Raw genomic sequence first — 18,321 nt, forward strand, 5'->3', positions numbered from 1 at the left:
TTCCTTTTCTCTTTTGATTTGCTTCTGCTTTGCTTTAGTGCCTTAAAGAGTTCTAAAATGATTATCAATTTTAAGAGTTAGGCTGACTTAGGCGAACTTAGGCGCATTTGAAGTAAAGAAGTCGCCTAAGGGCACATAGGTTGCAGGATGGAAGATCTAGCCCCGTGACACTAACATAACATCATTTGTCTTGTATCTCACATTAACAAATAATTCAAAAATTATAAAAATAAAATAAACCAAAATTAAGATTAAAAAATAAAAATAAAAAAATCATAAAAATTCAAAAAAAATTAGTGTAGAGTACACGTGAATTGTCATGTAGGTTGTCGTGTTTAAAAATTAATATTCTAGTTAGCATTTTATTTAAAAAAACATCATTTAGACTCCTTTTTAAAAGTTTGATGGTCAATTTGACTTTTTTAAAAGATTAAGGGCTAAATTTAACTTGAAAAAAAAAAAACTAAATTGACAAAAGATATAAACATTAAGGATTAAATTTGAGATTATGACCATCAAAATCCTCTAGACAACTTTGAAAACGACAAGCTGACATACATCCATATGTAACTAAACCAACAAATATTCGGTTAAAACCCAATCATTTCCGCATGTGGCTAGCTAATTGGGAATAAAAAAAAAAAACAGGCACTACATTCATCGGTGATTCCATGGAATACAGCTAAACAACACCTGGACTCTGAACGTGCAGCCGCCATTGGTCCTACACGTGGCACCAATCAACACCGAAAAGTGGGGATTTTCACAACATTGTTAATTCTGTCACGGCGTTGGAAGCCAGAGTGGCGGCTTCCTCCTTAAGATTCTCAGTTTCGGATCTCTTTTTAAACCCTCCTCAACTCTCCAAGTTGTCAAAACAAAATACAGAAGGAAGTAAGGGTAGAAAGAATGGAGAGGCTAAGAGTTGGGTTCGCAGTAATGCTGATTTTTGGATTTGTATTGAATATGGTACATTCCAGCAATGCTCAAAGCCTTGCTCCTGCATCTCCTCCTATGAGCGATGGTATGCTTTTCCTCTTACTCTGCACTTCGGTTGGGTTTGTTTTCTTTTATGGGGGCAAGCATGAGACAGTTTAGATTTTGATTTGCAGGGGTAACAGTTGATCAGGGAATTGCTTACGTTTTAATGCTGCTTGCTTTGGTGCTCACATATATCATTCACTGACATTATCTGTGACGGAATTAAACAACCAAGTCGTGCTTGTAATTTTTAAATTTCTTTATTTTTTCCTCGATTTAAATTTTTGTTTTCTTCTTCAATCTCAGCTTGTAATTATTTTTATTTCTTCCGTATTTACTTATAAAATGAGAAAAGCGATGACTAGTTTTATTCTTGCCTTAATTATCTCGTTCGGGATGACAACTAGGGTGTGGATTCAAACCTTACTTTTGTCTATTTATTATACGAATATTTTAAATATTTATAGTGTTTCAATAACTATAAATGAATGAGAGTAATTAATTAAAAGTTATATTATTTGATTTTTTAAAAGAATTATAACTATTTAAATAATATTATTTGAATAGTTATAATATTAAATAAATAATTATGTGTTTATTTTAAAGACATTATTATTCGTAAAGACGCCTATTGAAAGATGTCTCTATGAAGAGATATGAAAATTATTATAAATAGGAATGAGATTTCATTTAGAAATCACACCAACAAATTCTAATATTCTTTTCTTCCTTCCTCATTTTCTAATATTATTAGATTATTTTATAAAGTATTACTGCAAAAATCCTTTATAGAAATTAGGTTTCTTGTCATACATTGCTCAGTGTGTAGTAAGCTATTTTCGTCAATGCAAACCGTGAATAGTCATTAACTTCATTACAGCCTCGAGACTAATTAATTTACTTGAAACTCATTTGCACACCGAAGATAGGTGGGACGAATATAACCTTAAAAGATAATGATTTGATACACGCCTTACAGCCTTGTCCTATTTCCTATTTTTCTATTCGAGTTCTATTCGTATGTTCGAGATTTTCTTCACCGGAGATTTGTACTAACAATCTACCTTTACAGATATTTGAAAACAAAATCTTTTATAGAAATTGTTCAGTTCCGACTGCCATTCCCGACAAAACCACCTTAGTTAGCACGACACCAGGGAAGGAATCTGTATTTGGGACTTAAAACATGGTCTTTTCGACAATTTTAACTTCCTTCAATGACATGGACTGCTCGAATAGAATATAAATATTTTATTGAACGAACAAAAGATAGGGGGAGCTTCATTTAGTTCATGCAAATCTTTATGTACATTGTCAAATCTTAAATCCACACAAATTTTGAAGTAGAAGATTCAATAATACAACATGGCCTCTCTTCATGTTTTGCAACATGACCTGCGGTACTCCCATCAACAAAATCACTTCTCTACTACATGCCTGCATAGCAAATATTAAATCAAATCAATTCAATTACCCATGTTTTAAGCTTCCCACGTAATTCTCGGAACTGAAATAAAATGAATTACCTTAAAGTGCCATCTCAGCCTGCAATGCAGCAAGTTCATCTTCCTCAGCAGTGCGCTTTTGAGGAATAGGACGAGCTGGTTGCCTACCAGCAGGCACCTGCACTGGAGCTGCAGGAGCAGTTGTTGCAGGCTGGAGAAGTTGTTCTTCCAACTCAGCACCTTCAAGTTCTTCAAGTTCTGCCTCCAATTCATCCTACAGCATCAAAAGTTTTCATGAGCATAAATGCTAGACATGATATTTGTAAATATAGAAAAATAACAGGAAAAAACAGAACACAAACAAGCGCATCAGAAAGTTACTAACCTCGTCAAAATCAGCTGCAGCTCCAATAGGAGTTGACAGTGCTTCCTGAATCTGTTTCATGTTTTCAGTTTGTTCATTGATCTCGTCCATTGTTTTGTCAACATCATCTATATTCCTGCAAATAAAGCCATTTTCAGTATAACATTGAGAATTAACCACTGCCTGTTCTTCATGAAGATAAGTGCTAATGTAGATTAGCATAAATTGCAAGCCAGCAAACTTCAATGATATGGTAATCATTCTACAAAGGGATAAATACAATGAAGAAAAACCTAAAGGAAAATTCTTGTCTAACAATAAAAACATATAGAATATATACGTTGCTTTCTGCATTGCCTTCATTGCAGCTGCTCCAGTTCTCAATGCATCTACAGTTTCAGTTGTGGCTTTAGCACCTTCTAACATTATCATCTGTGGAAGAGATACATACAAACTAGTATCATCAGAAACAGCCAAAAAAAAAAAAAAAAAAAGGAGGCTCCAAGGCATTGTTAAAACACTAAAAATAACAAAATTCCAAGCTCACTTGATCATGAATACGAAGCTGGAAGTTTCCAAGCTGCTCTATTTGCTGTTCATATAGTCTCTTCCTCTTCAAGCACTGTATAGCCGCTGCATAAGATAGCATCAATGAAGACATATTTCACTATAAATGTAACCAGCATGGTTCTAAACAAAGTCATAAATCAGATGATAAATGATACATAACTAAACTACTTCATCCTTTTTTTTCTACACAAGGTTGAGATCTTTGAATGTCGAAGTTCACACGAGGAGCACATTACACACCAGAAATTCAGAATTATATAATAGCATGTTAATGTTAATCTGGCATTAGAGCATCACTCAATGTCCAAAGAACATTAATCACTCACAGTTAAAGGGAAAAATACCCCCAAAGATGAAACTTGCAATGCCTTGAGTTTGAGAGTATCATTTTTTTCTCTTTTTAGGGCACCTTTGCTCTAATATGTTCTATCTTGGAATAAGCAAAAATCGCGTCGGGATTATAATGAAAAAGAACCATATAAATACTAAAGAAATAAGAATAATTATCGTCTGATTACCAAATGTACCAAAAAATAAAAGAATAATTATCATGAGCTCTCGTGTCAGTAAGTTAGCAGTCATCACATGGTACTGCTGCAAACGAGTTTAATACACTACATAACTTATTTATGCACAACCAAGCAAACAGGAGAACCACTATAGCATATAAATTGAAAGTCCAACAGTCCCACCAAACATTGATTTGTATTTTTCAACATAGAAAATCATGGAAAACCATGAAAAATATTGAGCAGAAGAATTGCATCCCTACCTCTCTTGTTTCTCCCTTTGGCAAATTCCTTGGCCTTTTCAACCTCAGCAGCAGCCTTTTTCACAAGTACTTTCTCCTTCTTCTCAAGCATTTCAAGGGTCTGTATGATGGAAATAAATATAGGGTACAAATTAAGCAAAATCTCAAATAGAAACAATGTAATTAGGGCTCCATTATTTTTTGGATAAGTAAAAGATTTTATTTATCCAAAAAGAAAGCAAAGTTTGCTGCAAATCAAAACTGAAGGCAGTAACAATGCCTATATTCATTTAACCAATTATGTCCAATCCCCAAATTCTACTTTCATCAAGATTATGACAAAATTTGCTGATATTTCACAATTTATATTGAACAGAACTAGTAATCTGTTGCAGAAGTGCCTCCATTGTCTAAATGCAGATCCATGAATTCTCCTATTAAGTTCCTGTTAAAGGGTGTAAAAACACGCATTCCACGCTAATCTAGGAGCCACTGATCAAGGATTTCCCCCTAAGATGATCTACAGCCCATGTCAACAAGGGTTCCATTACTACTTTTGTATGTATGTGAATTACTTTTTTTTCCACTTCAGCTATTATTATTTTTCGTCGATCAAAAACAAACCTTCCAAAAATGTAATCAAACAATTTAATAATTCACCAAAAGGTATCACATAATATTGTTCCATTAATCCGTTAGCCAGTAACTCAGTTATTTCATGCAAATCCCAAAGTCCCGACCACTTATTGTTGCTAAATTCAACCCACCCCAAATTCATCAAACGCAAATTTCGAATTCAGAGCAAAAATCCGATCCGCGCAACGCAAAAGAAATCCAAAGCAAATAAGTTATTTCTTAATTAGAGAAGAAAAAAATAGAAGATAAAATTCTGAGAATATACCTCATTTAATTTGTCTAACGTGGTTAGAGCATTTGCTTCCTGCTTGGGTTTCCCGAAAAGCCTGTTAAACATGGTTGATTCTCCGCGATTAAACCCTCGATCTTCTGTTTAACGATAATAACCAATAAGATCCGATCAAAAGAAACAATAATCAATAACTCGGAAACACGGAAAAAAAAACAGAATTCCATCAAATAAAAAAAGCGTTATAAAGAAAATGATTTGTAACCTGTAAAAATTAAGGAATTAGGGTTTGAGACGTAGAGAAAGAGGGACAGAGATCTGTAGATTCCTTGAGGGTAGTGGTATTTTATTTGGCGATTTTTCCTTAAGCGTGTTGTATTAGAATAAAAGCTGCCTTTGCTTCGTTTCTTCTTCTGTTCTTGACGACGTTGACGTTATCGGCTTTCCACGTGGCCTCATTGATCGGCTTTTAAGGAGCTCGGCTCCATCCATTCCATATTTATTAGCGTTTAACTGGCCACTAGGTGGCTCATACGATGTCGTCTTAAGTGAGTATATATATACGTCTAATTGGAATTTCATACTTCTATTTTATGAAAACCGAAAAGTTAGTCCGTCTTAAACATTAAGAAGTTAGCACAATTGTTGTTAAAACATGATGTAAACAACTTACTTTTTACTTGTTTTGGTGGTTGTGCAAATGTGCTTCGACTCAAGGAGAAACGAACATTGTAAACCGATGCACAGAAGGTAGATTCACCAAAAGGAAGTGCATTGATGACAAGAAGAATTTTATTTACGCTGGAGTTGGTGACTTTGCTAGAATTGGCAACTACGCTGGTATGTTTAGTGGAATCCTTTTACTTGGTGGCTTTAGTGGGATTGGGAAATATGGTGGAATTGATGGTGTCTCTGGAATAGATGCTTATATGGGTATTGGCGGCCTAGGAGGCTTACATGGTGTTGTAGGTTTTGGCCGTGGCGTCGGCCTTGGAAGTGGAAGTGGTCTTGGTGGTGCAAGTAATAATGGCTTTTTCTCATCGCCTTGATGTTTTAGTGATTTAGGTTCTGTTTTTGTTTTTGGGTAAAAAATTACTTCTGCAAAGGTTTTTTTTTTTTAAATATTACTTTTGAAAAGCTCAGAAACATTGTATCTTATTTAATAATATTTTTATCTCAGAAGTATTTTTTGTCCCAAAAGTGCATTTGAGAAGCAATGCTAAACTGATTCTGTCATGTTTTGTCATGTCTAGATTTTAGACGTTGTGATGTTGGATGTTTACCTTAAATTGTTTAGGTTTTCTTTAGTGGTCTCTTCAAAGACAACATGATATGTTGACGATTATTCTTCTTTCGTTTCAATTTTTTTTCTTCAAAAAATTGTTAAATTTCCATATAAGCAATTTAACGAAAAGGTTTAATAATGTTCTAAATTAAATATATATATAAACAACTCAAAGAATTTTGCAAATTATTTTTGTTAATCACAATTTTTGTATAGATTTTATTATAGAATTATAATATGTAAATTATTTAATTTGGGTTTTTCTTTTAGATAAAGTCAATAAGGGTATCTACGGATAGAACCTAATACCTTTTAGCAACCAATACTTCATTTCAAGAAAAATCCTTTTATTATTGTGAGGTGGCTCAATTGACAAATGTAATTTGTTTCTATGTAAAATACTAACATTTGATAGAATTTCAATAAATTTGATTAAATATCATTTAAATCACATCATCAATAATAATAAACTAAATGCTAAATTGTAACTCTTGAGTCCTATGGTTTTATCTTTTAAATTAGTATACAAATTTTTCAAAGAAGAAATTCTTATTTTCTTTCCTCAAGATGGAATGTCAAACAAGTTTGGTACATATCATTTAAGACTATAACCCTAATATGTAAGTTTTATACAAGTACCTTAATTTTTTATTAGATCGTTATAAATAAAAAATTAATTATTTGAGTATATACACATATTTAACCCATACTTTATTATATGATTATATCATTTTAGTTTGGGATAACCCTTTATAATAGTAAATAGCATACAATTATTATATAATGTATTACCGCAATCTCCTACTTGGATTAAATATAAGTACGTATTATCTATTAATTGTATGCCATTATAAGCTCATGAGCTCAAAAGTATATTATCATAATCAAGTTCCTACAAACAATCTCCTCCATCAAGTATGTTAACATGGAATTAGTGTAACTTTTGTTACATATATCGTAATTAATCCATTCATGATCGTGTATATCAATACAGTCAAACGACATACGATCAAATATGGATGTGTAAAATGAGAATTACAAGAAATGTGATCTAAAATGATTATTTCCAACGATACTCTTGAAATATTAGACTATACTAAAATCAAAGTGTGAAAAAACAAAAGAAATTTTCTTTTGTTGAAAATAATACTAAAATATACTTAACTAAAATATTGAAAATGTATCTATGAAATAAAATTATTTGAAATTACAAAACTCGATAAAGTTGAAAATCCTCAAATGACATGACACTCATATGACTAATGTGCTCATGAAAAATCTTAGAGGTAGTCCATTTGTAAACAAACCCACAATCATAAAGTTTGTATCAATATGCTCTATAAATAATTGACTACTCTAAACTCTTTCATTAACAACAAAGAATTTAATGTATATGTTATTCTACTTTGAACTTATTGTTATTGAAATAAATGATTGTAGATTTATCGTCACAAAATAATTTAAGTGGTCTTTCTATTCCATCCACAGTTTTGCAACATAGTGAAGAAATTTCACATCCATATTCCATGATTAGATGCCTCATAATAGGCTGTAAATATAACACTCCAAACCCAGCCTAGAAGTTTAAGTCGAATCTAGAAGAGTTACATTAACGTATTGAAAACTGATTTCAGTAAGTATTCATAAAACATTCAAAACCTTACTTGATTTGCAACGAAATCTTTTCGGAGTTTTAACTTTGAAAACCAAAAATCCATTTTAGCAAACTTAAGTGATTTTGTAGTTTCGTGTTAGAAATTGTCAATTATTGACGTGGTTAGCAAAAAGCAAGGCGAGTTCAGACGCATATTACAAACCCAAAAGATCAAATCATAGTTGCATCAATGCAAAAACAATCTGAGATCCCTACACCGTCCGACCCTAAGTCAGATGTTTACCTAAACAGATAAAGATAAGACAAAGAGGTGAGCTACAAAACACAATATATAACCAAACGCAAATACAAATAAATAGATCACAACATATAAATCGTAGTAACACAGAGAACTTAATAGCGGCCATATAATTATCACAGAACAAATCCAGAGTATCACAGAGATTACAACAATGGTAGTACAACAGAATAGAACAGAACAAAGCAGAGCAGAATAGAACAAAGCAGAACAGAACAACAAATGTATGTCTATGTCGTTATAGTAATTTTTCAAAACCAATCAGAGTGCAGATTTATCAAAAAAATATCCTACCCAACTCCGCTACACACCAAAATAGAGTTCCCCGGAACTCGTCCAACCAAACCACACCAACAGATAGTTGTGGACAGTGCTACCTAAATTTGCAGTTAAAAACGCTAGATTAGATACATGTGGTCAAGCCACAATATTGCAGTCAAGCTGCCAGAACTGGATTGTGGATAAACCACTAGATAATATAGATCATTAAACTACCATAAACTTTCTCCTTTCACATCATCCCAAATCCCCTGCAATATGTCATGGCAAGCATATACAGAGTCATATTAATAAGCATGTAGGTCATGCTATCGTACAATAAGAAAATTATTAAGCATGGGAGTCCATGTTTTGTAAAACAGATTTATCAAACTTCAACAGATCACATCAGATTGCCATGAAGTCACATGCATGGTTATAAATTAGAATCAATACCAATCAATTCAACATATTTGGATATTATATATTCTTAATCAACAGAGTAACACAGGGGCGTACCATCAGACTTAACAGAATATGGATCGTACCTGGATAATTCACATACCTCAACGCATCCAAACAGGGGTACATTATACATTAGCATTCATCTTTACTTATCTTAAATCAAGATAGACATACGTACAAATAGTAAATTATTCACTAACAGATTAATAATTTCCTGAGTTTTGTAGCTTAATACAGATCATATAGACCGTATGGAAGGCCTACCTTCAATCTAGACGACGTTCACGACCCTAGGGAAAATTTTAGAATTTTGACCCATACGCCTGTGTGGATCCACAAGGCTTAGGTGTCCGGCCCGTGTGGCCCACACGGCCTAGCACACGCCCGTGTGAACCTCTTAGTGACTCACACGACCTCGCACACGGCCGTCTAGTCCCAAATAATAAGTTACACTGCCTGGACACATACTCATGTCCTTAACCCGTGTGACCCTAAATAGTGCCTCGCATGGTCTACCATACGACCTGACACACAGACGTGTTGTGCACACGGGCTGACACTACAGTGTGGCGTCAAAGGCCATGTTTTCGACGTTCGTAAATTGTAGAAATTTGGGTTTTTGTTACCCACCTATTACGGATTTGATGCAGAAGCAACAAGGATGAATCCTCGTCCCTTAAAGCGTAATTATAGTGACAAATTAGACGACTTATTCATAAACAAATTGCTAAGATTATCATCCAAAATCGAAGTTATGTCGAAAAAATTTTGACACAAAACCTAAATTGAAACTTATCGACAACCGAATTGAACCAGGTAAGAGAAGTCAAACCCCGTACAGAATCAATTTGACGTAAAATAGCAAAAAGAAAGGTAATTCAAAGAGAAGAGCTCAAAACGAAGAAAAATAAAGAACAGAGGAGGAATGGCAAAAAATACATGGAAGAAGAAAGAAAGAAAGAAAGAAAAGAACAAAAAAAAACGTGAAACCCTACAGGAGGTTTTTGGAAAGTTTAATTAACTAACAAAAATAACTACCACACAGAGCAATTCAAAATAAAACATTTCCCTATTGCTTTCGTAGGGATTCAAACACAAGACCAAATAGTTCACAAAAGCTTAACTATTGAACAACTAGGCTCATTGTTGTCATCAATTGATTGAAATTAACTTATAACTCACATGTCCAAAGATAGGGTTTTAATTAAAAATAGCAAAATTTCAAGAGATAGAAATCGAACCCAAAACTTCACATTCATAACTAGAACACTTAACCACTGAACCAAATCAATTTACTTATAAAAAAATTTCCAAAATCTAGACTTAAAATCGAGAGATAACCACTATTGATTTCAAAACTCAATTTCTTTTAACCCGATTTTTAGGATGTTACAGTAAACTTAGTTGCCATAGTGGAATGAGCTATGAGTGTCTGTTTAACACTCTACTAAGAGATACTCATCCAGTAAACAAATGAACATAACTTGATATCCAAAAAAAATTGAATTTTGTATACTAAAAAATTTCTAACTTATTAGAACTCATTTATGTGAGAATTGACCAAAATGCCTTTTTGGGTAAAAATTAACATTTTACCTTTTTATGCTACTTAGCACAATTTCTTCCCAAAATTAAAAACATGGTTCATCCATGTCATAATTTATAATAAAATTTATTAAAAAAATTGGTGGTAAAACTTGGACTTTTACCCATTTCCGTAAAAATGAGAAATTTTAATTTAGTCCCTATACTTTTGAATATTTTTCAATTTGGTCCCAAATATAATTTTCATCATACCAATACATATTTTAACTTATACTCACACCTATTAATCAATACTAACTTACTTTTCACATTTTGGACAAATTACACTTCAATCCTCAAACTTTTTAAAATTTGTGATTATCACACTCTCACTTGTAAAATTCTTTTAATTAATTCTCATATCCAAAGCAATTATCATAATATTTATTTTATCTGATGAATTTTTAATTTTCTTGAGAATTCACTATATATGTTATCGAAATAGTGCCATGTGTCTAGTCGAAAATTTTGGGATGTTATAGTCTAATTTACTAATGTTGAGTATAAAACTCTTGAGTTTTACTAATATTTTAAGTTTGTGTATTTTAAAATTGCATCTGATTTCCTTATTTTGCACTTTGTTATTTAGTTTTTAACTAATTCACTTTACTTGTTTTATGCTTAGGAAAGATTGAGAACTAATCCCATTTGATCCAGAGGTTGAAAGGAATACTCAAAACCAAAGGAGATCCAAATTAATGCATGATATTATTGGTTTTGATACTTTGTAAGATTAAGGAGCTTTGAATTGATGTTGGATAGGAGTTTAGCTCGTTTAATTCTTATCCTCACAGTTTTGGTATCAAACACAGAGTTACATACCTTCACACTTTGAAATAGAAAGGGTTATTGGATCGTAAACACAAACAAATTGTTGTATGTGGTCTGACTTTCTTAGAACAGGCCTCCCTACCATACCATTACCTCATTGGTATAATGCATTTTCCACTGCTTTTGTTCTAGTTAATGGATTGCATACTAAAGCATTAAGTGGGATGTCTCCTTCTGAATGTTTACATAAGAGGAAACTAGATTACAAGTTTATGAAGTTATTTGGCTGCATATGTTTCCTTTCTCTCACTCCCTATAACAAGAATAAGTTGGCTTATATATCTACCCATATATGTTCTTCGTTATAGTGAGCATCATTCTAGTTACAAGTTTATGGATTCCTCTAGTCGAATATACATCTCTCAACACATTTGATTTGTGTTTCTATTTCATCCCACTAAAGATGTTACCAGACTATTCTTTAATTCTTGTCCTATGGTCACTACACAACTTCCACTTGTTTTATCATCCACTATTGCAACATTTGAGACTTCTCTTACCAAGCAAGTTTATCGTTCTCCTACCAATACACCCAAACTCTAGTTTTTCAATTTCTTCTATTGTTGGTGACTTCTCTTATCTCTCTAGTGGCTCTATTTCTCCCTTGGTTTATAATACCCCTAATGCTTTATTTGTGGTTAGTAATCATCATCATATGATTACCTATACCAAGGTTTGTATATTTAAGCCAAAAGTTTTCTTAGCAACTAAATTTTTTTAAGAACCACCTAATGTGCACATCACTATGCAACATTAACAATGGCACTTTATGGCTTGTGCTAAGCCCCACAAGCTTAGTTTAAAAAACTTCACACTTTTTTTCTCACTAATCTTGGATTTAAAGCTTCAATTGTTAACCTTTCCTAGTTTTTTTCTAAAGACAACAACTTATTATGTGTTATTGTTTGCTTATGTTAATGCCATAATTGTTACTGGTGATAGTTCTCAAGATGTAGAATTGGCTATTCAACATCTTAATAATAAGTTTTGTCTTAAGGTTAGTTACTTTTTGGGCATTGATGTAACACCCCAAAATATATAGGGTTAGATGAATTAATTAACTAAGAAATGAGCCTTAATTTTGATTGTTAAGCGCTTAGTATACTACTTAAAGAACCAAGGTTTAAGCCACACTTTTTCCATTTTTCCTTTTTTTAGCAACCAAGGTACAAAATCACACAAGGATATATATAAGTTTTGGTAAAAATATGTCAAGTGTGGGCAAAAGCCCAAACGGTAAAGCTTTTGCATATCTCTCTTTTCTTCTAGGGTTCAAATCACGCTACTCACCCTTTATTTCCCTTTTATTTTCAGCAAAAGGGGGAAATTTGTCAACCAACCCCTCTAATTTTGAAACCCTAGATATTGAACTTCTTTTCTAATTACAATAGAACTATAACTTCTTTCTCCAAATAAGATTTAATTTTTACTCTTCTTTTTCTTATTTCTTTCCTTATTCTTATTCTTCTTCATCTTTTTCTTTGTTATTATTTCCTTTACATTGTTGAAATTATTTTTGCAATCCCGAATCTAAAATTATCATAGTTCAACCATTTTCCCTATCAATTTAGTGAAACATTGACAATCTTGTCTCTAATCCTAGCCAAGAATCAATAAGTACGTTTTAATTTCGATACTCGATCTCAAAATTCTACAAAATACTCGCCTATTGATAATCTTGCAATTGTTAAAATAATTTTTCCTGATTTTTATCAAATCTTTCATTAACCTTAGAAAATCTTGAAAATTGTTATTAATTCTCGCATATTTTTCCGTTGAAAGACTCGTTGTAGGTATCCTGAATCAGATTTGGACGTGAGGATCATCGTTCGAGACCCCAGTGATAGGTGTGTATTATTTTATGAGAAAATTGAGGTAAAATCGAGCCTAGCATAAACCACACAATAGCTACACGGGCATGTGGGCCACTCATATAGACCACACGACCCCTGCACATGGCCATGTCCTCCCTGAAACCCTAGGGAATTCACTTCTCACACGGTTTAGGACCCTCCACACGGTCGTGCCTCCCTTGTAGGTTGAATTTTCAAATACCACACGACCTCAGTCTATTACAGGCCTAGCCACAATGTTGTGTACCCTCTTCACACAGTCCAAAGCTTCCCACATGGCCATGTGTCTCCTACTTTTCAGAAATTACAGTTTCACCAAAAAAATTTATGATTTATGCATATTAGTCCTTAAATGTTTCCTGAACTATTTTTAGTAATTTATTTTATTCAATTGAGTCTTCGATTTTAGGATTAATGCTAGAGTCCATGATTAATTGATTAGATTACTACTATATAAGTATGCTATGTGATTTATATATGCCTTCTATGACTTAATTACCAATAAATTACTATTGTTAATCGTTGAACTGAATTACTGATTGCATGAATAAAATGCTCACTATATTGATAACCAAATACATGTCAACCATGTATACTGCTATTGATGATATAAACGCATGTTAAGCATGTTTACTGTTTCAGTACTGTATTGATGCTCGCATGACATACTACATCTATACGGTGGGACACGTTGAAAGGAGAAAGTACTGGAAATTTTAACTGCAAAAACTGGTTGTTTATCCATAAATTACTAGCAGCTTTTATTTGCAAAATTGTTGTGTATTCACAACTATTGGCAACGTATTAACCTGCAAGCACTCATGGTTTATCAACAACCTATACTGGCAACTATTATTTGCAAAATCATTGTGTATTCACAGTTACCGGCAATGTATTAACCATCAACACTGGTGGATTATCCACAGACTGGAGTCTCTGAGATATAAGATTCTAGGGAATTCTTACTGTGAAGTATAGCGGTGGGGTAAGACATATTTATACTTTTAAACTGAAATTGCTAATTATATTGCATCATCACAATTGAAATTGTTAATTATATTGCATCATCACTCATTAACATGCTTGAATGAACTGTTACCTTCTGCGAGGCTATACGATTACTAATATATTGAGAACTGTTATTATTTATGCTTGGATTATTGTTTGGCATTGATTTACTCGTGATGGAATTCACACTAAGTGTCATAGCTCACTCCCCATTTGATTTTCATCCTTATAAATAACCCGTTAGGTTAGAACTTGAATGCAACATCCAGAGGGTCTCGACTCGATTTTTAATTACAAAATTATTTTGGGTTTATTATATTATTTGAATATTGTATTTTTATATTATATTGAATTATGGCATAGGACTTAGGATTATGAATTTTATTATGCATGACACTTAATTTTACTTTATCTAAAAGCAACCACATATCACTTTTCCACTGCTATACCTTGATTAAGGTTTTGAATATTTATAAATTGGTATTGAATTAAGTTTTATACTAAATTAAAAAAGGGTTTTAAAATAATTATTTTCAAAACCGCAATAACTTACTTGGTCACTTCGGTGGCTAATGTAATCTTCCGAATTCGGGTCTAACGTCTAGGTCGGGTTGGGTAGGTTACAATTGAAGTGACAAGAGGCCATGATAGTTCGCACTTGAATCGATGGAAATATATATCAAAACACTTTTAAATGACATGTATGATGAGTGTTACTCTTGTTCCAACTCCTATGGTTACTTTTCCACCATTATCATCTTCTAATGGGAATGTTCTTAATGGTCCCAAGACTTATCAAAGTGTAGTAGGTGCATTGCAGTATATTTGTATTACATGACTTGATCTTAGTTTTAGTGTTAATAAGGTCAGTTAGTATATGCAATTTCCCATTAACAAACATCGGCAAGCTCTCCGGTACTTGAAAGACAGTCTTTATCATGGCTTGATTTTTTGAGTTGTTGATTTTTTTCTCACATTAATGGGCTATTCAAACTCTAACTAGGGTAGTTCATTAAAAGATATGATATCCACTTCTAGCTTCATATTTTCTTAGGTGATAACCTAGTTGGATAGTCATCTAAAAAGAATCTTATTGTAACTAGGTCTACTTCTAATGCAAAATATAGAAGTCTTGCAGAAATAGTTGTTGAGTTGGTATGGTTTCAAAATTCATTGAATGAAATTGGTATTGAACTTTCTTGGCCTCCAAATTTATAGTGTGATACTCTTAACGTAGTTAACATTGGTTCCAATCTAGTTCTTTATGTTTGCATGAAACATGTAGAGTTGGATATCCACTTTGTTCAAGAGAAAATTGTTGCTAGTCATCTCCAAGTCAATCTCATTCTTGCCATTGAATAGGTTGCATACTTGCTTACTAAGCCCTTATCAGTAGCTTATTTTGTCAAATTATGCTCTTAACTTCATGTTTGTCCCATTGATGATGTTATGTCAAAAGAAGTCTAGAGTGGAAGAGGAATGTTAAAGTATTTAATATATTCCTGTGCTAGTTTAAATATAGTTGGTTGTAGATAGTTAGTTGTATTGTTAATATTTTTACAAGTTGTTAGTATTGTTGTAATTAGTTTTACTTGCTGTAACCATCTAGTAAATTAGTTATAACCATAATCATTTAGCACATGCATTATGAGTAGTTGTTAACTAAGTTAGCATAAATAAGGGTGAAGGAGTTAACTAAAAGTAGATTGATTTTGATGAATAGAAGAAACCAAGTTTTCAAAATTCTTTCTTTATTTTTCTTTGTTATATTCATTTCTTTTCAAACATGGACTTAGGTTCTCTTAGGATTCTTGTTTAAAAATGTAACATCCTGATTTTAGGCCTAGTCGGAACAGTGGTTTCGGGACCACAAATTCGATAAGGAAAAAAATTATTTTATTATATTTTTATGGTCTACGATTTCACAAAATGATTTCGTGAAAATTTCGTTCAAAAATTTCGACGTTTGGGCACTCAATTTAGTCAAAAGGACTAAATTGTAAAAAAGTGTAAAAGTTGAGTTCTACATGTTAGAGGTGTCCAATTGTTATGAAATTTTAAATTGTAGGTCCTTATATGGTAATTAGACCATTTTTTAAGTTGGTAGACAAAAATGGACATGGTTAGGCATGGTTCCAAAGTTTTTCATTAAGGGAATTTTGGTCATTTAGTTATTAAAATGAATTAAAAACAAAATTAAAAGCCAATTTTTGTCCATCTTCAACCCCATGGCCGAATTTCACAAGGGGAAACCATGAATAGGGTTTTTCAAGCTTCCAAGCTCGATTGTAAGTTTGTTCTAGCCCCGTTTTTAATGTTCTTTACGTTTTTGGAGTCCCGGTAACTTGATTTAGCTTATTCTAGCAATAATTTAACCTAGGGTTCATATTTGGAAAAATACCCATAGGTGAAATGTGTTTATTTTTATGTTTTATGGTAGAATATGAAGCTTGAAATTATGTTAAACAACTTTTCTAAGTGATTTTAAGTGAAAACGTGTAAAACGACATAATCGGTAAAAATACCTAATGTTCATAAGTGTTAGAGTGAGAATTTGATGTTTCCATAGAAGGGAAAAATGTTCAGCATGTCATAAAACATAAGAATAAGGGATGAGGTTTAATTTCCGAGCTTTGGGAAAAGTGTAAATATGCAAAAGTTTAGGGGCAAAAATGTAATTTTGTCAAAGTTTGAGTTAAGGACTGTTTTGATGAATGTGAGTATTAAATAAGCTAAATTTTCTATTATAGATCAAGAAGAACAAAATCCGGAGTTAGACCGGGGAAAGAAAAAGGTTGAGGACTAAAGTGCTAGATTTGATCATATTTTGTACCGAAGTAAGTTTACGGTAAATAAATGCAATATTATGATAATTATTATCAATGCTATTATTTTTCAGCAATTATGTATTTATTTCATGAAAATATCTAATGTTAACTCAAGTATGAGATGACAGAGAATCAATGTTAAAAGGCCCCGTTGAAACATGAGGAATGTATTAGATACAAATGTCATGACATTTGGGTAAAGAGGTCCCATGTAAGACCATGTCTGGGACATGGCATTGGCATCATTGAGATTATGAGAGGTCCCATGTAAGACCATGTCTGGGACTTGGCGTTGGCACCGAGATGAAAGGTCCCATGTAAGACCATGTCTGGGATATGGCGTTGGCACCGAGATGAGAGGTCCCCCGTAAGACCATGTCTGGGACATGGCATGGGCACCTATATGAGAACTCCCATGTAAGACCATATCTGGGATATGACATTGGCAGTACAAGAAACATCCCATGTAAGACTATGTCTGGGACATAGTTTTGGTATGTTATATTCAGACAGGAGACCCGAGTATCCTTAGTATTCCAAGTGATTCAACGGGCTAATAAATAGACAATGTTACATGAAAGTTCAGGTAAAAGCCTAATAGACAAGTTCAGGTGAGTTAATAAGATTAAGAGTATCTCAGTTATCATTTGAGAAAAGAAATTTCAGCAACGAAGAAGTAAGTTAAGTAAACAAGTAAGTAAACGAGTAAGAGAGTAAGTGAAGAAGAAAGTAAAGATCTTAATGCTTAATAAAAATTTATGAATATAATTGTTTATGATAAATGTTGTTATTTATTTACTTGTAAACTTACTAAGCTTTATGCTTATTTATTTTATTTCTTTTTCTTTCATATATTATTATCGAGCAGAGTCAGGATCTTGAAGACATCGGAGAGCGTTCACACTATCAACCACCACAACTCGGTATTTTAAGACGATAAATGTTTTGAGCTATGGCATGCATAGGGACTTGGTCATTTCGATTGTATATTCTTAAGATATGACCAAAAGATGATATGTAAATATTTGATGATGAATAGTTATTAAAATGGCTAAGTATGAAGGTGTTTGTTGTTATAAATGTCTAGGTGATAAATTATGCATAGAAATCATGAAAAAGTAAAAATTGGTAGTGAATCAGTTTTGACACAGCAGTAGTAACGTGATTTTGAAAAATCACCAATGACAGTAGAAAATGAATTAGAGGGTGGATGAGATATATAATTAAATATTATTGAGTCTATTTTCATAGAAAAATAACGGTGTAGACAAAAGAATTATGTATTCTGAGATATTTGCATTTTAGTTAGACAAGGCAAAT

At 32.7% G+C, this 18,321-nt stretch overlaps 1 protein-coding gene across 1 annotated transcript; it reads right to left on the bottom strand.

The window, feature by feature from the left end:
- Positions 1-2,212: 2,212 nt before the first annotated feature.
- LOC105773994 (vacuolar protein sorting-associated protein 32 homolog 2) lies at positions 2,213-5,438 on the bottom strand. The gene is made up of 8 exons (XM_012596275.2): positions 5,242-5,438; positions 5,013-5,116; positions 4,133-4,232; positions 3,338-3,423; positions 3,131-3,222; positions 2,812-2,926; positions 2,508-2,700; positions 2,213-2,418 (listed from the first exon to the last, which is right to left on the bottom strand). The coding sequence occupies exons 2-7, from the start codon at positions 5,082-5,084 to the stop codon at positions 2,509-2,511; spliced, it is 657 nt and encodes a 218-aa protein (XP_012451729.1). The 5' UTR covers positions 5,085-5,116; positions 5,242-5,438; the 3' UTR covers positions 2,213-2,418; position 2,508.
- Positions 5,439-18,321: the final 12,883 nt, after the last annotated feature.

Source organism: Gossypium raimondii, chromosome 6, assembly GCF_025698545.1.
Source record: "Gossypium raimondii isolate GPD5lz chromosome 6, ASM2569854v1, whole genome shotgun sequence".
NCBI lineage: Eukaryota > Viridiplantae > Streptophyta > Magnoliopsida > Malvales > Malvaceae > Gossypium > Gossypium raimondii.

Excerpts from the sequence above, each read along its gene's own strand:
- LOC105773994 (XM_012596275.2), bottom strand. The coding sequence starts at position 5,084 with ATGTTTAACAGGCTTTTCGGGAAACCCAAGCAGGAAGCAAATGCTCTA. Across the intron at positions 4,233-5,012 it reads CGTTAGACAAATTAAATGAG|ACCCTTGAAATGCTTGAGAA; the intron begins GTATATTCTCAG and ends TCCATCATACAG. Across the intron at positions 2,927-3,130 it reads AAGGCAATGCAGAAAGCAAC|GAATATAGATGATGTTGACA; the intron begins GTATATATTCTA and ends CTTTATTTGCAG.